This window comes from Ambystoma mexicanum, chromosome 14 (assembly GCF_040938575.1).
Source record: "Ambystoma mexicanum isolate Mex_15411 chromosome 14, UKY_AmexF1_1, whole genome shotgun sequence".
NCBI lineage: Eukaryota > Metazoa > Chordata > Amphibia > Caudata > Ambystomatidae > Ambystoma > Ambystoma mexicanum.
Window position 1 is genome coordinate 160,234,837 of NC_090940.1, and position 26,158 is coordinate 160,260,994.

General features: G+C 47.5%; 1 protein-coding gene across 2 annotated transcripts in view; it reads left to right on the plus strand.

The window, feature by feature from the left end:
* The window catches only part of TYRO3 (TYRO3 protein tyrosine kinase), a 721,378-nt gene that overhangs the window by 473,468 nt on the left and 221,752 nt on the right, over nt 1-26,158 (plus strand). For both annotated transcript variants that reach the window (XM_069638795.1, XM_069638796.1), the window contains one exon: nt 24,721-24,863. In XM_069638795.1, coding sequence (XP_069494896.1) covers nt 24,721-24,863 — 143 coding nt within the window. The remainder of the gene's footprint in view (nt 1-24,720; nt 24,864-26,158) is intronic.

Genomic DNA, 26,158 nt, shown 5'->3' on the forward strand with positions numbered 1-26,158 from the left:
CCTTTGGTGCGCCCAGCCTCGCACTAAAGGCATGACAATAATGTGCCCTGGCTCTCACATGCAGCACCTTTCATTCAAGGCGCTGCATGGTTAAAAACCACAGGCTGCGTGATGACTCTGTACTCTGAAACAAAAGGAGAGACTGGACCCTCCTCCTGTTTCGGAGTACAGAGTCATCTGGCAGCCTTGTATGGAAGCCACGGTTACACTGGCTGTCTGCAGATGTCAGTTCTTCCGAAGTGCTGAGAGCTGCAGGCAGTCCGTTTAACTGTGCAGGGCTTCAGCTACATGGCTGCCTGAGGTGTCGGCGTGGCTGGGACTAGTCGGGGTGGGGCCCCAGCAACCCTTTCTGGCAACTGCCAGGGCTTGGCCCGGACTAGCCCAAGCCCACTTAAAGCTCTGGGAAAGAGCATGTCTTCTTGTGTTTCATACACCACCGCTCAACACCTCCATCAACCAAGGGCACAACCTCATTTCTATGGCTGGCGATGATCATATGGTAAAACCTCCAGCCCACCAACCTAGGGAGATTGTAAAAAGTAAACCTTGCCACAGATGTGACTCTGGTTGCAGTATGTGGTGTGGTCTTTCCTCCTGAGATGAGCCAAAGGCAGCAGCTTCTCGGCCCCAGGCCTGATAGATGCAGCCCTGGAGTCCAGTCTCTTAGCATGCACTGAACTGTGGCAAGAGGAGGGATAATCCTTGACGTCAGCAGAGTCCACGTGCAGTGCTCGCCTTCCCGGCATCCCCCACCACAGTGGCATGCAAAGATTATTACTCTCGCGTAAACCATCTGTGGTGATCAACTTATGGGTTCACCAAAGGAACCTACACTGAGCGATCCTGCCCCCCTTACTGTACTTCACCCCCTGGCGTGGAATCTCACCCCTGCATGCAGTCTTACTTGCTTACCCATATTCTTACGTGACCCTCTGTATTCTTAGCCAGTCCTTGAATCCCCAGGACACAGGCTGTGACTGGTCTGACATATCCGCAGGTTTCTCGCTCTCTCTGTTGCTGACAAAGACCATATTTCAAGAGCATATAAAGAGCCCAGGACACCAAGGATCAGGCAGCTTCAACTTAGTCTTTTCTCTATGTCCATGCAAGACATCCCATTTGCCAAAGCTCGTGGGCTCAGACCAGCCTTTTTCTTATGGTTAGCGACCATTGCAATATGTGGAGTCTTTCGCCAATTTCACAACTAGCCTAGCAGTCAATGCATGCTTTTAGTTTAGGCTATTAGGTGGCTCTTGCGCCCCCTATAAGCCGAAACTACTGCATTAGAGCACAGATAGGGATAAATGGCATACGAGGATGGACATACTGCTTGTAGGAGGTGTCTGTCTAGTTATTTGCCCACCCATTGACTGCCCATGCCAATTCCCACCCAGTTCCTGCCCCTCCCCGCCCAAAGCACCTTGTCATGGGAACTCTTTGAGCTTGCTTTAATCAAGCCTTACCATGCACTCTTAAGTGCCTGCCAGTGTTCTTTCAAAGCAGTCTTCTGAGAGTTAATGGCCCTCGTTACAAGTTTGTTGCTACCCCTACGGCAATACTGGCGGTATACCGGTAAACTGACCTGTCGTTACCTGCGCCTGATATCCCTGTATTACCAGGATATTAAAGGTGCCGGCAACGGCAGGCTTTCCCCATTCCATGGAGTCCAGTAGGACTCCATGGCGGGGAATGCCAATTTCACCGGCACCGGTATTACCGACCAGACTTTTGCCAGTGGGGGCCTGATTTACCTCCAGCTCAGGGCTGGAGGTAAATCGGGTAACCCCCACCGGCAAAACTGTAGGTTGGTGGTGCGGTAAAAGTGCTGATAACTGATTTACTCGCAGTTTTACCAGCACGTTTACCGAACCGCCAAACTTGTAATGACCCCCAATGACTTAAGTGGAGCTGTAAACGTGCTGGTGGTGTAATAAAAAGGTCTTAACCGGGTTTGGCGGCTTTGGCCACTCTATGAGCACTATGCGTGTCTTTCACTGAAGTCCTGTTAAAAACAAGAATTGGCAAAGCCAACAGTTTTGGCTTGTGTATAGGTATGTGGCATTTGCCAGGCACTGCTATTAGATGCCCGGGTACTCGCACCTGCTACCATCAATGTCCAGTTAGTACCACTAAGGCAGGGCCTGGCAAGTGCCTTTCCCATTTCTACACAAAAGCCCAAACTGTTGGCATTGCCAGTGCTTGGTATGTTTAGCTGAGTATCAAAATGCAACAACAGAAACCCAAAGTACTCTTGTGTACACTTAATGGTCCTGAAGGGCAGTAGTCTGCGTTGAGGAAGTTGGGAAAGTCTCACAGCCACGACGAGCGGCCATCTTGCAGCTTTAATACTTGGCCTGTACCCCTGGCTGGAGGGGCAGGGCCTGCTAAAGCTGGGAAGTAGACCTTTCTCGATACAAACAGCAGCTGTTCAGAGTCCTCCAAGCCAGTGAGTTGCCAGTGCTATTTGTCCTGTATGGGAGGTATTGGCATTGCATAGTATTTCCTTCACGTCCAAACTCTCAACCCATTTGGACCAGGAGGGGAGAAGGGCGCCATACTAGGCCATTCCTCCATTGACACGTCCAGACTCTCAGTGCAGTGGGGCCTGCACCAACATATGTGTGCTCTTTGAAGCAGAGCCAGGGGTTCTGTTGCCTTTGGCTCTCTAGATCTTTTGGACTACATCTCCCATCAGCTGTAGCCATCTTAGTCGATGTTGGGAGCAGGGCTGGGCCTTTCAACCTTTTCAAATGAAAGGGGCCTCAAGCTTCTGGGTGCCCCCAGCAACTGCCCCCATGTTCTAAATTAGTGGTCTTGTACACAGCAATATATTCCTTTCTCTGTTTTTGTTCTGGGGCTTAAAATGTGTGCTTTTTGGTGCTCGCGTTACAAGCTGCATTTCCTGGAACCCTTGCGGTCGTCACTTCTCACGGACATACAGAAGTTTTATCACCTTATTGCCTTCTAGCACTGGTTATTCTACATCAACTACTTGCTGACAAAGAAGGGTTTATAGCTCTTCAGTGGGAATTTAGTAATTAAGATCCCTGCTGGCTGGCGGTCTCATGATAAACAGTGGCTATTAACCATATCTTTGTCACCATTGTAATGTATGTGCCCCAGGGGTGCCCGCAATTGTTTTCTCTCTAAGCAGGGGACCCTCTCCAATCATGTTGAAATGGGTTCCCACACATGTTGCGCCAGGCCTGCCCGGCAGTCATAGTCCAAAACATCTGGAGTGCTGCAGCTTGCATACTCTTCCGGGAGAGGGTGCACTACCAGTCCTTTCGCGGAAAACTGAAGGAGTTAAGGCAGCACTTTGCTTCTCAGTGTGTCCTACATTAGAGCCTGGGCTCAGCATGTTGTGTGTTGCATGAGCGAGGACAACTGGCTCTGATAACATGCCAACAGGCAATTCAGTTTGCAGTGTGTGCTCTCCATATTGTCAATATTATCATAAGCCTGCTACTCCACACCCTCTTACCCTCATGCCAGGGTGAAGGCAGAGTTACTTCCCGAGCCTGCGGGGGAAAGGAAGGGAGTGGCTGGGGAAAGGCAGGTAGTGTCTGTGCAGGTGCTTTATTGTGTTTGTGGGAGCGAATTGATCCACCCTTGTAGTCCAGAGGGAGCCGAAAATCCTGTTTTGTCCAATCGAGCATTTATAAGGCCAAAGCCTAGAATTGCGCCACTCTGGGTATCCTGCCCAAAGGCAATGGGTCGCGCGCCACCCAGGGAGCAGATATTGCGCCAGCAAGAGGGATCTTTCTCTGGTAAAACTGGTCTGTCGGAATGTCGCTGTGCTGTTCCCAGCCCACATATCACAACCTGATGACCAACAGTTCACAGCAATCGTTCATTTCCTAGAAGTTAGGAAACTGCCGAAGCGCAGGTGTTAGGACAGATGGTTATGTTATGTCATAGGTTCTTATACCGCGCACCGTTGCCACCTGCGTGCTCTCTGGCGGATCTGTAATGCACGTTTAGTAGGATTGAATGGGGAAAAAAGCAAGAGAGCTGTGATGTGCTGTTGGCAGCTTCAGTTTGAATACACTATTCACTGAGCGTAGGTGTGATTTTCGGTTGGTGACTGCCATGTGGTGGTGGGCGAGATTATGTTTGGTTTGTTTCATTGTTGTGCATGAGATGGTGCATGAGTGTTGTGCATTTACACACACTGCTGGAGGTTGTGGCATTCCTGTGTCGTGTGTGCAAGTTAAGGTTGCAGCAAAAATAGTGATTCCTTCTCAAGGAGATCGTGAATTAAGTACAGAGCTGCGAGCAGCAGAACCAGATGGCAGGATGGCCTCAGAGCAGGTGTTCTCATTGTGTCCTTCCAGATGTTTTAACTTCAAATCCCATCAGCCCTGCCTGGGGTAGCCCGTGTTGAAGGATCATGGGAGTTGTTGTCCAAAAAATCGAGAGGACCAGATAATGAGTAACCAGGCCTTGGGGAATGAGCAGGTGTGATGTAGGAACACAGGGTGGAAACTGCAATGACCAGCACCACGCAGGAGCGGCCTGACCACAAAGAGAGGTCAGGCACCAAGTGGAACCAGACACCTTGTCGGGAGAGGAAGGACATGAGACCGGTGCAAAGCGACTGGAGGGCAGCCACAGAGGGACACATCGGTGGCCAAGCAAGCAGGGGTACAGGGTGCAGCCATCAGGGGCCCCAGTGCAGGAGTAGGAAGGCTGTGGATAGGCATGAAAACAGCGTGGAATCTGGTGTATACCCCGGACTGGGAAGAGCAGGGTGCATCAAATAACGTGCCATGTAGCCACCCCCTGTGCACCCATGTTTGATACTGAAATGCCTTATTCCAGAACCGTCATGGGCACGAGCGGGAGCAATAGTGGGGCGTGAAGGTCAGTTGGTGGGTGGGGGTTGGGAATCAGGCCAGATTTCCTCGTGCAATGGACCTACATTTTTTTCAGGGAGACAATCAATCGTTGCATTGAGATTTCCCTTCTTGGAAACCTTTCTCTGAGGCCCCCTTACATTAAGAGGGGTTTATGAATGCATTTTGCGCCCTCCCTTGGTTGAATGTCCTTTTATGCTCTCCTGGACCCCAAGACCAGACGGACCACAGTGGTCTGGACTGAGATAGAGGACCGGCCTCCTACCAGGCTGACCAGACGCCTGAAGGGGTCCATGTCACCATAGCCTGCGGTAAATAGTATAAATGGATAGACCTACGATATTGATGTAAATCAGGTCCGCAGACACTTCAGGTCAGTTACATTGAAGTTGCTCTATAGTAGTTACTTCAGGTTACGCCAAGCTGTATCTTAGGAGCCCACTGGCGCCCATCCCCCAGGCAAGCTCTCTTCAACCGCCCAGGTCCAGAACCTTTACTCATAACCTCCCCTCACTCGCACAATAACATTCTCACAGCATTCTCTTACATCATTAGCTCCATGCACCCCCAATCACATTACAACATACATGTAATCCAGTACGCTGCAGCGCAACCTAAGACCATCTGGGTGTTAGTGCACGCATAGTGGAGGCCCGCAATTGCAATCAATCAAAACAAAAGTGATATTGGAGACCCTCTACCAGTCGCCCACTGAGATTGTAGGCACACTGCCAATCTCGTGCCTGGGTGCGAACAATGGGCCTAGTCACGCATCCAACTTTGGCGACTAACATAGTTGAGCCCAAACCACACTGCAGTCGCTCCACATTGGCAGCACAGCTGTGCCGTGGGTCGCAATTACTGGTAACGGATACGCCTTATTACTGACTCAAATATTGCTGGTGCAATGTGGTATCTCAATGTATTTCTGTGATGCAATGCCCCCATCTACTGTGATGCAGTGCACCCCATCAACTGTGATGCAGTGCTCCAATGCAGCACTCCCCATCAACTGTGATGCAGTGCTCCAATGCAGCACTCCCTATTTACTGTGATGCAGTGCTCCCATCAACTGTGATGCAGTGCTCCAATGCAGTGCACCCCATCAACTGTGATGCAGTGCTCCAATGCAGTGCCCCCATCAACTGTGATGCAGTGCACCCCATCAACTGTGATGCAGTGCCTCAATGCAGCACTCCTCAACTGTGATGCAGTGCACCTCATCAACTGTGATGCAGTTCTCCAATGCAGCACTCCCCATCAACTGTGATGCAGTGCTCCCATCAACTGTGATGCAGTGCTCCAATGCAGTGCTCCCCATCAACTGTGATGCAGTGCTCCCATCAACTGTGATGCAGTGTTCCAATGCAGTGCTCCCCATCAACTGTGATGCAGTGCTCCCATCAACTGTGATGCAGTGCTCCAATGCAACACCCCCCATCAACTGTGATGCAGTGCTCCAATGCAGTGCTCCCCATCAACTGGGATGCAGTGCTCCTGATCAATAGATGTGTATATTTATGTGCGCTCACTCATGCAGCCAGCACTAAATGTCCTGGTCCACCACCCAGTGCTTTGCAACCCTGCACATCAGAATCTATGGCATTGCAATGCTGTTGCGTACTGGTAAAGGATAGGCCTCAATGTCTTTACAACGTTAATCAATAATTCACTCAGTTCTCTACAGGCAATTTCTGAAGTGTTTTATGCGCCCTGTTTGTTATGCGTTGAACGGGCTACCATCAGCACAGATCTGTGCAACTTTGCACAATGGGACAACCCACAGTACTATCAGGATATGCCGATGGCAGCTGAGAGCTTTGCACATGCCACATAACATAGCGCCTAATGTATCATTTTAGGTCATCAATAGTGCTATTTCAGATTAAAGGGATGCATACTGCAGCAAAGTGTTTCCGGTGTGAGAAACTATGCTGCTTTGGCTAGTGGAAAGCTGCTTATCCCATTGCTCCTGGTACAGCTTTGCACAGCGTGGACAAAGGACCTCTGCACCTTTAAGAATTAGTTATGAAAGCCGCCCTCCTCGCGACGCAAAGTACGGCAAAGTGTTTCCAGTGTTTGGTGGCGGCACAACTCACTTTTCCGGGACGAGCTTGCTCTTCAGGGCTGCCTGGAGGTTCGTTCCAGGCCCGTCCCTGTCCGCCGCCTTTTTCCCGCAGCCTGCTGAAGGAACTTTGCCGCTGCACGTACAGTAAGTGCATTGATACTTGTTACCTGCGGTCTATGCACAACGGTGAATATCGTTGACAATTGGACATGAAGGTACACAAACAGCGGAAATGTACGCTGAGGACCTCTACGTGGACGGGCGATAAACGTGTCCGCAGCCCCAATCTCCCGGGTGCGGCTCACTCCCCCAAACCAAAAAGACAAAACAAGTGGTAATTTAGCATCACAACCTAAAATATCAGCCTTTTTACCCACGACCCCGGTTGCTAAAAGCACGGCATCACAATTGATCTACCGGTGGTAGTTGTACCGTCTATTGAAGAAACTCCCAGCCCAGGTTCTTTTACGATGGACAACAATCGATCTCTTGTCTTGAACTTCATCAGGACTCGTTCCAGGGGACCATGCACAGAAGGGAGAAGCCCAAGATTTTGGGAATATCATTGGGCCAAATGTATCAGCCAGCCCAGATCTTCAAAGGTTTCTCTCGTCAACCGAATTCTCAAAATCAAGTGACAATGAGAGTATCCTTCTAACCAAGGCATTAAGGTATGCCAAGGGGAACGGGAGTGTCAACCCCAGTGCTTTGACATTGAATGACTGTAGGAAAAAGATTGATGCCCTTTATGCCTTGTGTAAAATTATTGCAGAAGAACAAGGGGATATGAAATGAATTCTCGCGAGGGTGGTAGGACACAATCAGACCTACCGGTCTGATTAATTCTCCTGGTAGGTCACAATCAGACCTACCGGGCTTCTTCTAGGTGTGATCCTAATTGCATACCTCACTTGGAGCCGATTATTAGGATTAAGAGCAACCAAGAGGCACCACAGCCTCTGACCTCGAAGCAGCCAGTGATGAGTTCTCCCCGTGGGGAGGAATGTCCGTCGTCAGGTGAGACCTTTGCAACATCAGAGGTGGTAGTCTCCTCCCATAAAATAAGGAGGAGATTACCCCGGAAAAAAGCTCTCGCCCACTTTGAGGAATAATCAGGGATGCATGGCAACTTGGCCAAGCAGCATATCTGACCTCATAATTATGACGAGAGCTGGACAGTGTATACCGGGGGGCACTACTACAAAAGGCTTTAATGTGACACAATTACAGGGGGGTGGCTCAACCAGGGAAGTCCATCTCGGGGGGGCCCTTGGATGGTTGGTTATGCCCTAAAGTCAATAATCCTCAGGGTAACATAATGCTACAAATTAAAGTATCTGGGGACAAGCTAAATAGGTCCCACTCGGAGGCCGCAGGCATGTCTCTAGGTAGGGAAGAACTCAGACTCCCGGTGAAGGAAACCACATTGATTGGGGATTGTTGTGCTCAGGCCGATGTAATCATGGGAGCTGCTCAGAGGGATCCACCACCAGGAGGGCAAGTTCCATTAGCATCTAGTAATCGCATACACCTTCCGGTGGGGAGGTGGGTCGTATTATCGGAATTTAAACCGACGTGGGACAGTCCATTCCTGAACTGTTCGAACTTGATGACCCTTTGGTCCCAAATCCCCAAACTGGTGGACCTTTTGTACAACGGACATGATCTGCAAAGAACTTCCGGCTGTGGGACACTGTTACAACTGGGCACTTTTTGAGTTTGTTTCCCCAGCGGTGGTGGCTTTGCTGTGTTCTTGCATCAGGGAATCACACGATATGGGATTTGAACTTGCGGTCTGCAGGAAGGTTGTGGCCAAGCAGGACGTTTTAACAGGGCCTTACGTATGCCTTCTTGGGGGTTGGTAGGGACAGAAGGGGCCAGTCGCGGAGCCACCATATCCCACTCCAAAGCCTGCTCGCACGCGCCAGTGAGCAAGGTTCATTGGCTGACTTCACACGCTAAAAAAGGGTAGTAATTGAACCACCACAGATCGGAAAATCATTAACTGGGTATGCTGGAACACCAGAGGGCATAGTTACTTTTTAAAGCACGGTACAGGGATAGCCCATATAAAAACCCGTGACATTTTCATGCTTCAGGAGACCCGGCTCACATCCCCGCTGTAGCAGGATGGTTCCCAGACTATTAGCCGGACTGCCTCGCGGACGGAGCGAGGCAGAGCGGAGGGTGGTGTGGCAATAGGAGTGGGGTGCTATTTAGACATTAAAACCTTTACTTATGACTTGGAAAGTTAGCATATCCTTCCGGCAATAGTCATCCTTTTTGGAAATATAACACAACCTATTTTGATATTAAATGTTTATATGCCAACAAAGGGATCCATCTCAGACAGTGCTATATTTGAACCATGGAAAATATGATTACTGCATGGGAGGAGATGTGCCCGAAAGGTTGGTTGATGGTTGCGGGGGGATTTTAATTCACCATTGTTGAATGAGCATTTTATTAGTGGGTCTGGCACTGAGGGGTCCATTAAGTCGCAGGGATCCCTGGGAATTATTTCTTACGATGTGTAAGATGGATGAGTCTTATCCAAACCCATGACCTGGTATGTCTGAATGCTGAAGAGGTTAGCAGTGCCAGGCTGCAGCCTACTTGGACTAACAACACTCTATTCTCTTGTTTAGACTGTTTTGCTGGATCACTCTCTTTGGAATAACTGTGGGGCCCTGAACATTGGTTTTAGCACGCTGACTGACCCCGCAACATTAAAACAGTCCACTACTCTGTCTAAGCCTATCATGTTCTCCTACCTAGGCACTAATCCAATTTGTAATATTCAACCGAACCGTCTTATTTGGACTGAAATGAATGGAAGCGGACTATCTAGTTTCTTTGCTGCACACGGTATGGCTGTGATCAACTGGTTAAATAAGAACCAGTGGAATATTCAAAGTCTTATGAGGATTCTGGCTGGTCATCTTTCATTATATCAGCATGTTGGACCTAGTTCGGTTCCCCGCATAGTGGCTTATGATGGTGAAATTCAGAGAAGGAAAAGGGAGTACAGAAGGTCCAGGAATGGCATTAAGAACAATGCCGTTTTGGCTGCCTGGGAAAAGCATGATCATATTGCTAATCTGGTGACCAAATATAAAAACTGTGTCAGAATGTTTAAGTGCACTCTATCTAATGCCAATTGGTCATTCTTGTTTGAGCTCCTTATGTCAAATGACAACAAAAGTTTTGGTCACTAATTCGGGATTCCCTCGTTGATGGGTCGAAATGCGAAGAGGTCTCGGTTTCATGTATTGGGGAACTCTTTTATAAAGCTCCCTCTTCGATTATAGGTGCCCCAACTCGGAGCTATAAAACCAAGGGAAAGCATGATTTTGACCTATTAGATGTACTAATAACTATAAAAGCACTCAAAAATTCCAGAGCCCTGCGGCCCGATGGACTAGCCAATGTGCTGCTTCGGGCTAATCCGTAGATGTGGGCTCAGATTTTTATATAATCTGTTTGTCGATATCTGGAGATCAGGTAATATGCCCCTTAGTTGGAGGACCTCCATTTTGATAGCAGCTTTTTTTTTTTTTTTTTACTGCCATGGCTTTCCCCCCCCCCCCAGTACCAAGGCCTTTTTTGGTGATTTTGGTATTTCACCATTCAATGCCTTCTAACGTTTTCTATTTCATTAACCCCTTAAGTGCCAAGGACAATGTATCTCGTCCTTGGCAACAGTGAGGTAATCCCAAGGATGAGATACCTCGCCCTTGGCACTTAAGGGGTTAAGAAGGGTAGGAAGAACGACCCATCCAACTATAGGTTTCCAGCCATGTTGGATAGTAGCTCAAAAATGTGTTGCTATTCTTTTAAAAAAGGTAAATCGGTGGGTGGACTCTAAACAGTTATTGCATAAATGCTAAACCGTTTTTTGTAAAAAATCATTCAACCTCACATAACATCAGCAGACTTTTAAGTGTGATATCAACAGTGGTGACTGAGGGCAAATCTTCATACATCTGTTAGATTGATTTCTCGCAGGCTTTTGACACTGTCAATCGTCCTCGCCTGTGGGCTAAATTGACAGAATGGAATATTGACCCTCTGGTACTATTTCATCCATTCACTTTACTCTGACACCACAGTTAGAGTTCGGATTAATCGCAAGGGGTTTTTGACTGAACCTATAGCGACTAACATTGGGCTAAAACAGGGTTGTACTCTCGCACCCATTTTATATAATCTAGATACCTCGGACATGGTGCAGGGCATTTGGTAGGGTCCGGAACTTCCCACCTGTCATCGGTAGTGAACGCATTCCATGACTTAGCTATGAGGATGACACTATTCTTTTAGACCAGACCCTGATTGGCCTGCAGCGTTCCATCACTGCGCTGAGGCTTTATGCCAGTGAAAATGGTTTAATAGTAAGCACTTGCAAAACCAAGAATATGCAAATTGGGCCTAGTACTAAATTTAAAACCTTTATTGGAAAACTTGAAATATACCCCGATAGAACTGGTAAGTAACTACCTTTGTCTGGGTTTTCCTATTAAATCGCTCCCTAGTAGTCGCTATTACAGTGATTTGTTCTTTCCTAATATCATAAGTGGCAGGTCTTAAGAAAATTCATCCATAAAAATGAAGGTGGTAGCTTGGAGGGCAAGATTACGATCTATCGCACCTCTATTATCCCTGGGATCGTGTATGTTTTTATTTTTTATCTGAGGACAAGGTTTCCTTGTTAGAGGTATTAGAAGGTAAAATGTTGAGATCCATACTGGGAGTTCTGAAGTTGTTACCTGTAGAGGCTCTCAGAATGGAATTAGGCATCCAATATCTTCGGTCATTATAGCTGATCTCTAGGTGTAAGTTATGGCGTACCATATTGTCAGCACGTGCGGGCTCTTTGCTATCATTGGTCGCCAAATCAACCCTGACTGTGTCTAATACCTTTATGGTTTGTCTTCAGGGAAGCACGAAGTGTCACCTGGCTGCGATCATCTATGAATTGTTGGAATGTCCTCATGCCATACAATCTATAAAAAGCAAAACGGCAGTATGGGATGCTGATTTGAGCTTGTCTAAATTGTTGGGGGCGGGGAGGGATGTATTACCTATATGCAGGACAGAGTTTTACCCCTAAGCAGCCCTGTACACATGATGAAACCGGTCACTACGCAACTAAGGTGTTTTTATTACCTATTGACAATTCGCCATTCTCCCCACTAAAGAACATTTGGGTAGATGGAGTGGCACTCCCTATGAAGAAAGGGTATGCAGGCAATGCAAGTGCTCCACTGAAACTATTCGTCGCATGCTTGCAGGTTGTCCAAACTAGATTAAGTTATAATACGACGGGTGCGCACTGGATAAACATCACAAGTATTTTGTATCATTCGATCAATTTTGGAGCAATATTTATTGTTCCGGATCTATAGTAGCAACGGCGGGAGACTTTTACATCTGGAAAGAGATGAGGAGGGTCGAGCATACCATCCGTTGATTGACCGATTTCAGTTGAATTTGAAGTTTTTTATGAATTAGATGAAATGTGTAAAGGTGGTGTTTTTATGGCTAAGATTAGTATAAGCTATGATATATGTATACTCCAAAGCAGAATGCTAACTAGATTTGTAATATATGATGAATTATTGCTGTGTATTAATGAAATTGTATGTGATTAATATATTTGATTTGTTTGCGATATGTGATGCAGAAGGTTGATTTTATAACCATTGCTTACCTAAAAAAATAAAGGGATTGATAGTAGTGGTGGGAGATATGGGAAGCAGTTAAAGTGTTTGCTGTGGAACCAGCAGCAGGGACGTCATTTCACCAAAACGCCAGGGGTAGCGGAAGTGACATCACAGTGCCACGCCCATAAGAGTGACATCACAGGAAGTGATGTCATTTGACCACACCCCACTCGACATCACAGGAAGTGATGTCATTTGACCACGCCCTCCACATGACATCACAGGAAGTGGCCTCATAAAGCATTATCCCCTCAGTACACTAAGAAATATATGGTTACGATATCAGTGTTTTGTGACATTTCATACAAGAATGGATCATCATATGTAGCAGTGTCAAGGTCCATGTTGCCACGCGAAGTGTATGAACCCAAATCCCCTCTTAATCTGGATCTGCCCTGTTAGTTCAACAGGACTACAGAGCGAAATCACATTCTGGGGGGACAGGGACGGATAGGCGGGTATGGGGATAGGGGAAAGCCAGGATAAAAGGCGAGAGGGAGAATATTTCACCAGAAAACATGTATGGCATCCACAGTTTTTAATAATTCTTCTTCTTGTGTTATTTTGGCTGCCAAAAGATTAGTTCAAAATGTGTTCAAGGTGTACAGTGCATTACTGAGCGATGCCACCTTCAGTACCAAAAGCCTCATAAGTCATGTCCCCATATTTTACGGGGAAAAAATCCTGGCTGCATTTTGCATTACTCCCACACTCACCAACACTCTTTATATGCCTAGGTTTCTGTTCCTACATGTTCATTGTCCTCCACACCCCTCACCTCTCCATAATGGTACACATTCCAACAATTAGTACTATTGTATAGATTTTGGGATAATGCCCAACCCTTCACTCTGATCATAAGACTTAAAATGTAGTTTCTTACCAGATTGAGCAGAACAGTGGCTTGACAGATGTGTCCGAGGCTGCTGTTTCAGTGGCATGTAAGGTGAAGATTCTGACACAGAAAGGAAGGAACTCCACATGAAGATGCAGGTCTGAAAATAAAAAACAAATTATCAGAATGGAAGAATCATTTGTACAACAGCACACCAGAATATCATTTGTCATAGAGACAAGATACTGACTGAACGCACTGAGGGGTGTGCTTTCCAGACTACCATTAACTGCAGTGCCCTGCTTCTGACCTTGCAATCCGGCCACCCAGCAGCCTATTCCACCCTCCGTTTCCCGGCATCCCTGGAGCCTGTGGTACCTCTCATCCCGGCACATCTAGCCTCCCCTCACTCACATGAGCACTTGGGGTGACGTGATATTATCGAATTATACTCCTGAAACTGAATACCCTACACCCAGTGACCCTAATGTGGCTGGGAAGAGGTGGATGGTGACGTCCCATCACCATGTGAGGTCATACACTGGGAAACTGGGGCGTGCAGCGTAACCCCTCACTATTTACCCAGAGGCAGAACTGATTATTGTGGCAGATATTCATTGGCCCATTATTTTTATGATGATGATATTTTGAATGCACAGAGCTGGATTCCAGCGAGCACTGAGCAACTCAATATGATCTCTGCTGCATAGGAGGCATTTCAATGAAGATGCAGGAAGGACAGTTGTCTCAGGTAAGGAGCGATTGTGCTGCGAAGTGACTCTGTTGAAAAGTCTACATGTCCCCTTTGTGTGAGGGACCGGCAGGGTTCCACGACTCCCACCACACTTGCCCAGTCAAGGAGGCGTGAGAGAAGGGAGGCCACAGAGAGACAGTACACCCTGCACTCCAGACACACCTCCACAGCACGGACCCAGGGGCCAGAGAAGCACCCCAGGCACAGGGGTCCCTTCCAGATACCAGGGAGCGCACAGACCACACAGCTAGGGGGCCGAGAGCGTAGCCCGCAACACTCCAGATAAAGCCCCCTGATTTGGGCCAACCAAGCCCTGCAGCACTCCAGATACAGGCCCCCCACATCCCACAAACGCACACACAGACTAGAGCAAGCAGACATTTGCATGCATGCACACCCCCACCCCGAAAGCAGAGCTCCCTGCCCTTGGCCACAGGCACCCTGCCAGTGGAGTGTGTTGGGACCCTGATTACATTCTGCTTGAGGAATCAGATTTTAGGCTTTTAGCTCCAATTGTGTGTAAGTATTTGAGGTATTACAGATGTGTGCAGCGCACTTAGTTGCTGTATTGAATCCATGCTCCTTCGCCAATGAGGTAAATTCACAAAACCCCCAATTCTATGGAAAGAGGCAGAGAGAAGCTTCATCATTCTCCAATGGTACTGTGTTTTACTTTGTGTATAGGCGCGTTATAAATGCCATAATATATCATATGTTGACATTCCTTGCCAATGACATTTTAGAATATTGCAAGGCCGGGACACACATGATACTTTATAAATCGGGGCCACTGTCTATATTCTAGGGACTCTAAGGGGGAGAAACTGGGGTGGCTAAACCTTAGCAACTCGACAGTCCGTGGGGCAGATTCCTAGCTCAGGGGCAACTGGAAGCAAGACGACGTGGGAGCAAAACAGGTTCGATCCCCAGGTCCATGCTTAGAAACCTCTGGGTATTAAGCAACACGTGTAGCTGTTGTCGCCTGAGGTGCCAAGCTATCCGCCTGCGGCCGCAGGCGGGTAGTGGGCTAGCACAGCACACACGCAACCTAGGCTCCACCTGGTCCTGGCGGCCGCAGGGGAATGCCACAAGAGCACACATCTGACCTCAGCCTGGGGCAGGGCTTTAAGTGGGCCGGGGCCTGCCGGGGCTGGGCCCCGGCAGGTTCCGAAATTTCGTTTTGAGGCGGGGCCCTGCCGGGGCCCACTAATCTCCCCGGGCAGCCCCGGCCACTACACAAAAAGGCATTTTTTTCTACAGCCTGAAACTCTCGCTCGTGTGCGAGAGCTTCAGGCTTCAGAAAAAAATGCCTTTCAGCTATAATGGTGGCGCCGCACCTGCGAGGCATCCCTTTAATCAAGGGATGCACGTGGGCCGGCGCCACCATTATGGAGAAACGTGAGGCCGCTGGAAGCAGAGGCCTTGCTTCCTAAATACTGAAGCTCCCGCGGATTCGCGGGAGTTTCAGTCTTTAGGAAAAAGGCCTCTGCTTCCAGTGGCCTCACCCTTTCAGCCTTAATGGTGACGCTGCCCCTCCCCAGCTGGCGAGGGGCAGCACCACCATTAAGGCTGAATAGGCGAGGCGCTGTCCCCTGCCAGGCAAGCCTATACAAAATAAATGCAGAGATCAGCACCCTCTCCCCCATAGGGGAGAGGGTGCTAATCTCTACAAAAGGCTGCCTGGCAGGGGTGCCAGTAGCCCATTGAGCCGGGGCTCGTCAAGGGGGCGTGGCCTAACGGCCCATCAAGACCACGTTGTTGGGCCACGCTCCCTCGATGGGCCCCGGCTCGATTTGTAGTGCCACTTAAGGCACTGGCCTGGGGCCTACGGCGGCACACGCCAGCAACATTAATCCACCCAGCAGCTCACACACACCCGCTCGCCCCCGACCTCAGTCACACACACAACACAGACTGACTCACCGCTGTGTGTTAGCTTGGAAGAAGTTAGTTGGCCTGGACTTTCTGGCACCAAGAGAAACCACGAAGCTGCTGCTGCACGCTGGCTTCGCTGCAGTGCTCACAAAATGGAGGACCACCAGCACGCTGCACCGCTTGAGTGGTGGCCACGCCCCCTCCTCCTCTGATTGGAGGAAATGCCAGAGGTCGCAAGAGAGTGACAGAGGTCGCTGGCCAATCGGCAGCGGTCGCTCTTGCGACCTCTGGCGACCCCCAAATGACGTCCCTGACCAGCAGACCAGCGTTCTAATCCTGGCTCCCCACTATAGCACATTGTGTGATTTATGACAATTCTCTTTATCTTACTAGCACTTCAGTTCCCTTGTCTGATAAAACATGGATTGCTTAGAAATCGGTTAACCCCCGATGTGAAGCTTTATTTTTCAATTTACATTTTGCATACTGAAGAAAATGGATGTCAAATTTGCAAACGATTGACAAAGGGTTAAGCCTCCTTCACAGTACTCAGTCGAATTTCATGAGCCTTTATGCGCTCACTTGGCCACTGTTTAACTACTCAACAAAAAGGCTAGGTGACTGTGACGTACCATTGGGAAGTGACGTCCCAGGAACTGAACGTATCCTAAAGAGAAATATACGCACACATTGATTTCATTTTGTCTTTCCCAAATGAAGAAAGCGCACAGAACAAATACGCATTTGCCAAGAGAACAAGTGACCCTAAAACATTGCTGGCTTAGCATAAAAGGTGTGCACCTTTTATGTCTAAGTATCTGTAACAAAACATATCCTGCCTAGCAGGATATCAATTTAAGACATTTTACAGCTTTGTAATGAACAATTTGAGTGGTCTTGTGGGTGTCTGGGTTCACATCCTGGCCATGGCAGTCTGCCTCTGAAAAACGTGCTCCCTACACTTGTGCCCTGAACTTGACTACATTAACTAGTTCAAGGGTCTGCAAACTTCCGCTCTGCAGATGTTTTGGACCACAACTCCTAAAATGGCGGCAAAGGTTTCAGGTAATCGTTATTGGATTTACAGGCCGTGGTCTGTTGGTGGAAGTGTGGTTTCCTGATTCCTTTGCGCCCCTGTCCCCCCTCCTCTCAGCGATGGAGTATTCCGGGTCGATGGAGGCCCATACTTGCCAATCCTAAAGATTTAGGCAGTAGGCTACTTCTTTTGAACCAGCCCTACCGCCTACAGATTTCAGTGACAGATCCTACTGCTTTTTACAGTGGCAAGTAATTAATGTGATTCTATGGCAGGCTCCAGGACAGAGCATGCAACACATTAATAAGTCTGTCTCTACAGTGGACTGGTAGGTGATTACTCAGATTGCACTCAGACCAATCCACTGACCTGACAGCTGCGCGACTCTGTCCTGCACTCTTGGAACAACCCTTACAGCAGTGAAAGCAAGTGGCAGAGTGTGACACCATCACAAAGCATCTGCCGACAATTTGGTGTTAGCATTCAGAATGATACATTTTAACATTTCAACATCTTTCCATGTTGTGCTGTTAGTATGTTTTGTATTTGCCTGTGATGTCATTGTTATGGGAATTATTATTTTTCAAACTTGAAAAATCCTGCATCTTTTTGGTCACAGAATGTTGGCACGTGTGAAGGCCTTCATCCTCGGGTTCATGTTTGAGAGTGGCCCCGGGTTTCGCCGCGTCACTGGCGGCTTTGGCAGGAGCAGTGGTGGTTTGTCAGCCGCCGGCCGGTGACTGGGCCTGCTTTCCTCATCCGCGTCGTCGCTGTTTTTACTCAGCCCGCGTGTAATGAGGCCGGACTGCGCGCCAAGAGAGTGTTCAATCCCACACGGCCCGGCTTCCATGACTCACGCTCCCCGGAGACCCGTAACACTTTCCCTGCTACTCAGGCTACGCATGGCGACAGTTGTAAATAGCCCCCTCCCCCCCCCCTGAATGCTAATGCTGTTATGTTTCGTGGATGCGCACTATTTTTGGAGGCGCTTAAGGGCCAATTTAACTACACAGTTAGCGTCACCGCACGCGCCAGCCCCTTGCCCTTGCCGTCTGACGTGCGACTGAACGGAGGGGCGCAGGCGGTGCGCTTTACCAGCCGACGATGCAGCAGGCTCTTTGCATTTTGGAGGGGCTGCCTATCTTTAGAGTAGAATGGACCTGCAACGGGTGAAAAAAGGTCAAAGCTCACTAAACGTTGCTAACTTGGCGTGCCCACCTAAACGCACTGAAACCCTACAAACCTGCTAATGTATTTATTTATTTTCATTTGTAATAACGCACCAGCTCGCCGGAGAGCCTCGGGGCACACACAAGACAGAATAAAACAGGTTTGTCTCTTAACCCTTCCTCCCTCCCCGCCTAAAGCACCAACTCTTCCTCCCACCCACCCCCTTTTCCTCCAAACATGCATTCCAACATACCTCTTCTGTCCCTGCAGCCTTTTACTTCCCTTGTACGCCCCGCACCCCACATATTGCATGGGGGGCTAGCCACACCGTACCCAGAAAGGCCTAACCGTCCCTCTATTTTCCACCCCCTCTGTACAAGCCCACTCTTACCAAAAAAAGAACTCTCCAAACCTTGAAAAAATGCCTAAAGGCACTTGGGGAGGAAAAACCCGCCAGTCCCTGAGTTTTCAATTTCCACAGAACAACAAGTGACCGCTATTTTGACTGAATAGTCCAGGGGCTTCCCGCTTAATTTCTACATCCTCTGGATCCCCCGCACTCGAAGCAGCGCCTGCCCAAATACCATCTCTTTTCTTGCCTGGTGGTCTTTGTGTTCTCCATTGACCCCCACTTCCCTCACTCCTCACCATACCCTTCTGGGCGTCCGCCTCATCCACACTTGTGACGTAGTAGGCCACCGCTCCCTCATCGGCATTAAGTCCTCTTTCAATGCTCTAAGAATGACTCAACTGGGTCCCTTTCCCATCTCATGTGATGCCAGTAGTCTTGGCGTGTCACATGCATTGTTGAATGCAGAGAATATTGGAAGCCGTTGTCCCCAAAGCATCCTATTCCCCAACCCTGGCCTCTTAACTATTACTCAATTCTACAAAACAACTTTGTCCCTTTGCCGATAAGGTTTTTTTCAGTCATTTTAAAAAAATCAAAGAATCTTTATATACATTTTGGGGGGCCCTCCCCAATCGTCCCTTTTCCCAATGCTGTTCCCACTACCACAACCCCCCAACCGAGTTTAACCTCTTACCCTCCCCCCTCTATATATGTAGATTCGTTTTTTCACACTCATTTCTTCGGCAAACAAAGACTTCGAAAAAAATCATGTCGGCAAAACAACGCTATACCGTTTGAGCAGGGGCTTGTCAATGTGCGTTTCCCTGCCCACCTCTATGTTCAGTGCACTTAGATCCAGGATTCTGGCACCTTGCTTGATGCCCCACCTCCAACATCTGTACATGAGGGGTTTAGAATATAATATAAATCCATTCACTGTGTTTTTCCCCCTCCCTGGTCAATTTTCACCTGCTCTACCGTCTGGCTGTACGTAGCCCTTGTATTCTTTGACCTCCACCTCGCCACTCGTTTAAGCTCTTCCTCTACTCACCCTACACCTTTCCCCTGGATCAGAGCCCCAACTCTAAACTATGGTGTACCAGAATACCCCACCTTTGTTGCCATCTGCTCTTGGGCATTCCCTGAGCCCGGTCAGTGTCGGGCCACCTTTTATTTCCGTGCTGGTCACGTGCTTCAAAACAGTGTTCCTTTTTCACTAGAACTCCCTTCCACAAATTCAAAACAACCCCCTTGCAAAATCCCTCTCATGCCCAGTGCTTAATGTGTGGGGCGGCTTGCCAAGGCTCAGCCCCGGCACTTATTCCTAACCCTGTCTTGATTATGTTGGGGTGTTTCGGCAACTTTATTATTTCAACTGTCAATCAGTCATAGTAATATACAATTCAACAACGGTGCGCACTGGCCTCGGTCTCTGCATCCCGGGATGACGCATTGTTACTCACAAACCCGATGACCCAGGTTGGCTGGGCAAATCTATTTATCCGTTGTCATGAAAAAACGATGAGATGCAAGGTGGCGATCCTGGGCACTGATGCTGGCCATGTCCACACACCGCTCCGCTCAGCCTGCATGGCATTGCTGCAAATTCTCTAGTGTAATAACCATCGGGGTGGGTTGACCACACCAGGACAGTCAAAAAATGGTTATCAATAGGTGCTAAACCAAATGTATATATATATATTTTTGCCTTGAGTTGATTACTGTGAATTACATATTTTTGAAAATATAAATACTGTATTGACTGATTTTATTTCAGCTTTAATGGTGTGCAGGGGACGGGAGTGTCTCTAAATTTAGACACTTTTTCTTAGTACACCAGGACAGTCACCAGCCAAAAGCCCCAACACAGGGGCAAAGTCAGTGAAAAGACCCATATCGAACAGGAGAGCCAGTCATAAGTGACAACCGATGCAGGGTGACCTTGTTGCAGTGTTTGACCGGCAACTCCTCAGTTCAGTAATGATTTTGCCTGCATTGGTCCATCAATTTACCGTAGGAGGAAAGCATTTTTGGCTCTTTTATTCCGGTGGTTAGATGGTGAACATGCTCCACTTGACACCGATAAGGTTAGAGCGAAATGTTATCGATTATGTGTTGTAAAGAAACACTTATTTATTTTAATTCAAGACACAACTAATGTGTTATGTTGATTTCATCCTCAATGAACCAGTGGGAAGTGGAGCTTTAACCGCAAATATGTTTGTTTATTTATTTATTACATTTATATAGCGCACCTAACCCTCAGGCATCTGGGCGCTTGTGCTTAAGAATACGGTTACATTGACAAAACCTGATGGTACAGTTACATTGCTGGTTACAGATATGGTATGAATAAAAACGTATTCCGTTACATTGCCACCAGTGATCACATTGATTACAGTTAAATTTCAGATTTACGCAATATCATTACATTCTTGCATGTACAGAGTGCATTTCCTAGTTCCACTATGCAAATTTGTCTGCGGACACTAGACAATTAATTGGTTCCGCTATGGAAACCTTGTCCGCGGAAAATAGACAGTGTAGGCAATGTAGAGCTCATTGGTAGAGTTTGGATGATTCTTAAAATCTTAGTTAAAAAGAAACGTTTGGAGTTTTCTACGGAAGGACCATAGTGAGGGGGTCTGTCCTTATTTCTGAAGGTATGGCATTCCAGTAATTGGCTGCCATGACAGGGAAGCTAGATATTCCTGCTTTTTGTATTTTGTATCGTTGCGTGGTCAATTGCCACAAGTAGGCCGACCGGGTTGGTCTACCTGACTGTACTTTGTAAATTAGGTTTGAGAGGTAGCGCCGTGCGGTGTTCGATAGACATTTGTGTGTAAGTGAAAGTATTTTGAATTTAATACGGTCTCTTAGTGGTAGCCAGTGAATGTTTCTTCTGATTGTGGTTATATGGTTTGATTTAGGGATGCCGAGTGCTGCACTGATTGCATTGTTTTGGACGATCTGGAGTTCTTGATGTTTTTTGATGAGGAGCCTGCGAAGATGGCAGTTCAATAGTCGATCCTAGAAAGGATCAAAGCTGTCGGCAAAGTTAGGTAGGGTCTGCATGCAGTGATAGGTTTGTCAGTATATGCTGAGGCCGATGTAATAGCATTAACTTGTCGTGTAAGGGTGAGTGATGAGTCCAGGTATAACCCTAGTGTTTTGACTTGTTTGCCTACCTTGATACTGTTGCCATCAGTGTCAAATGATTTGTAGGATGGTGGGAGGTTCAGGAACCTGGAGGGACTGCCTATGATCAGAATCTGTTTTATCGTCATCAAGACAGACTTAATGTTGAGCCATCCATGCTCGGGTGGCGAGGTAGATGAAATTGAGGACTTTGGAATCTGTCATAGTCCCCAGTGATTGACAATAGTACTTGAGTATTGTCAGCATAATTTGTGTATGTGACGGCCATTTTATCTAATCAATCGAAGAGAGGCTTTGTAAATGTGCTGTACAAGGTTGGAGAGACACAGGATCCTTTTGGGACTCTGCATGTGAATGGAATGGGGCGTGCTGCAGCCGTGGGGGAGAAGACTGTCATAGAACTAATGGAAAGGAATGATTCAATTCAACTTGTGGCGTTGTCAGAGAAGTGGGCTTCGTTACCTAAGTGCCGGCATAAGCTGTGATTCACTAAATTAAATGCCGCCGAGAGGTAGAGTAGGAGAAGGACAGCGAGGTGGCCTCTGTCTCTGATTTGATCCATTCAGATTTTAAGGTCCAATAGGGCTGTTTCTGTGCTATGGCCTGGACGGAAGCCTGATTGGTGAAGGCCAAGAAGATTATGCATTTTTAGGTATTTCTGGATTTGTACATAGGCTACTTTGTCTAATATTTTTAGTAGGAAGGGAACTGTTGTGATCGTAAGATAATTAGTCAGCACGTTGGGGTCTAGTGTAGGTTTTTTAAGCAGGGGGCGTACCAACCTATTGTGCGACACCCACATATGCTTTCTGACTCCCCCATAAACCCCTATCCTATACGTCCCCATACACTCCGACGTGCTCCCATACACTCACACACTCCCATCATTACAAGTTGAAATGAAATGATATTTTATTTATATCGCTCTCGTACACAAGTTGGATTTGTCTACTCGAAACATGCATATGGTGTGGCTGGATATGGGGAGGTATCCGTTGGGAAGGCAGGCTGTGCCGCCCTGACCTTTTTCTACCTATCCCCAACCTTTTCCACCCTCAATTGGGGTAATGTTTGGCGGAGGGGTGTGTTTAACCCAGCTGGCACCTCCATTACTTGATTTGGGGCAGGGAGTCTGCTCCATTAAGCCTCCTGCAACCTGTCTAACTAGTCTGGATCCTGAACTGCTTCTCCCATCACAGGGTTTGTGCAGTGGGTAATGGCTACAGGGAAGCAACTGCACAGCCGAGGACATGGGGTGGGTCATATTTTTTCATAGACTATCCTCTTGGGCAGGCGTTAGAAGATAGATCTGTTTGGCATTGAAGGGTCCATTTCTGTTTTCTTTGGCGGGCTTGAAGCACCTACTTATTTATTTAGGGTTCTTGTAGTGCACCTATGCAATTTGATGATCATTTCGCAGAGATGGTATCATAAGGCTAGTCAACATTGAAAGCATGTGGGCCACACAGAGACCTGCTTAATCCTTGCCCACTCCTGTCAGAGAATGCACATTCTCTTGGGTGACAACGGTGCGACAGGAGAGCAAGCAACATAATACCTAGTGGCATGTCACCACGTAGCACAGCCAAAGGCCCAGAACCATCCAGGAGGATTGGCACTGAGCAGACGCTGAGAGTTTAGTCATAGGTTTGGAAAAAGGAGATAAAACACTACCCCTCTGAATTTCTATAGAAAGTAGTACATCTGTTAGTTTGTTCCTTATACAATTCCACACCGTTCCACCAATACGCATGACATTTTGCATAGAAAGATATTAGGGCCCTCTGGATATTACGTGCTCCATGACATTTGGACACCCCACCCCTGGATTTCAGCCCCTTCACACATGAGCTGGTTGCCTGAAATCGGGGAAAATTCTATGTGGTCGTAGAAGGGCCGGGCAAAGCTCATTCTAAGTGTCTCAATGCGAGGAACAAAACAAGAGCCTCTAAAACTATGTTTCATGCCCCCAAAGATTACGTTTCCAGGCTCTAGGATGCACCGGTTCCGAGGTATATTTGCACTGCACCGTGCCAGGATGAGGCGATAGGTGGGGAGTACGCAGAGAAGGTCCCAGTATGCTGCTACATGCAACTCATCTCCCCTCCACGTCTGCTCTGGGGTATGTCAGCCAGCCACACACACCCATTCTCAGCTCAGTGCAGTTTACTTTAGTGTGCAAAGCACATGAAGTGATAAGCCAATCGGAACAGCGACCTACAGGATCATTGAGTTTCAACAATTGATGAGTGTTAACATGTCTGTCTACAGAACCTGTGCGAAGTACGGGTACTTTGTGCTAGTATAAAATAAAATTCACCAAATGCATGATAACATTGATTCTTGTGAGCTTTGACAATAGTGGTTTATTTTATTTAGTAATACCATTAAAGTATTATGGTACTGGATGGGCAAGATGCCGATTGGCTTTGTAAGGACCATGGGTTTCGGGTTCAGCCCTGTTTCATTGGACGGTTACTTGCCTGTAGCCTCTGTCAAAGTACCACTGATGATTACATAATAAATTGCTAGCAGCCTTGCTTTGCACCACATGCTAGCTCACTTTATTGCATGTATCCCTTTTCATTCAACACAATTTGCTTCGGGGACACGGTTTCCTGGGTGTCTCTGGAGCTCTGTTCCATTAGTAGTATTACTCATGTATCTGAGGTTTTGATCCACCGGGGAGTAACAGCTAGTCAATTTTTCAGGATATCCACCCTGAATGTGTAGGAGACCGATTTGCATGCAATGAATTGCAGTACAGATTATTCCCATCCTTCTTGGTCCTTTTAGCTGGAGGTTTCCATCTGGTTGATTTAAAGAGTCCAGCTCTGTGTTGCTACAATGTTTGTGACCTCCCAGAACTGTTTGCTTCTCCCCCAGTGCCAAGCATTGCCCCGAAGAACCTTCACGTGATCCACGCGGATTCCATACTGGTGTTGGAGTGGGAGGAGGAAGCCCCAGCGCCAGATGAGGACGGCCTCCTGGGATACAGGTTGCAGTGGACTCAGGACAACGTAACTCAGGTAATCTGGCAGCCGCCAAGGGACAAAACCCGAAACAAGCAGTGTGGTCTGTTAAAAAATAAGCCACCTCAGAAAAGTGCAAAGGTGGAGAGGACCGCTTTATGGATGATAAAATAGAACATGATAAATATATATCAGATGTTGGGAAGCCAACCCATTTTCGCATTCCAGAGCAGATTTTCGATAATCTGTTTTCGTCCATCAATATGCTGTAGTTAACGTTATTTGACACATACGCAAAACTTTTTGTGTAGGTGCGGGCTCTGCATTTGCAAGGGGCTGCCCTAATATGCCAACAGCTGGCAAATGGTGTAAATGTGACGAAATGTCTACTGCTCTGCAGAAGTACCGGGATGAGTAGTGAATACAATGCCTATTCAGACCCACACTACTACTTAACCAGCAGTGATCCCAATCATGAAGGTGAAACGAGCACAGCTCGACAGGTATACCGCCTTTGACTCGGGGCCGAGGCAGGCTATACTGTTTAGGAGGAGTGTGTGCTGGTGCGTTGCAAACCAAACAGCTACGACCCAACCCAAAAGGAAAACTGGTTCAATACAGACAATGGAGGCACGTTGCTGCAGAGACGAGTGATGGGTAAACATAGCGATTTACTTCTTTCTCGTTTTGTTTTGCCTGCTCGATTTCCTTGCTGTTCCTGCTTCTACAATTGTTCTTTGTTTCCCACTTTCATAGTCATTACATACAACTCAGTTGTGTTTATTAGGAGGTGAAGCCATAACCTTAAACTTGGAATTGGCCAATTTTTTTCTCTCCTCGAAACTCATTTCTCTCAATGTAAGCAGTGGGTGGGAGTGGTTGGGAGCGGTGCTCCTCTACTTTTAAAATGTTTTTTAAACCTTTTTTTACTGTGCCTAGATGTTTATTTTCATTCTGGAATGGTTTCGTTTTAAAATAAGTGTAAGAAGAAGTTGAAACTTGCACTTCACTGAACGTTCCCTTAAACAGCAGGTGCATTTGTTTGAGAGGTTTGTATTGTGCGTGCGAGGGGGCGTGTCGATGGGGTTTGTGGATTGCAGCAGCAGGCCAGTAGAAACCTAATTCCACTACTTCTTCTTTTCATGCACTTCGACCACTGAATGTAAGAGGAATTAGAATCGGTCCATTGTCGAGGAAGCGCAGTTCCTCTTTGTAGATATGGTTAAGCACTTTCTTCCATAGGCACAGCAGATTTCAGGAACAACTTTGGTGCTATTAGACGATATGTCATGAAACGTTCTATAAAGAAAATATTTCTGTGCCCCCCTCCTCCCTCACAATAGTTATTTCTT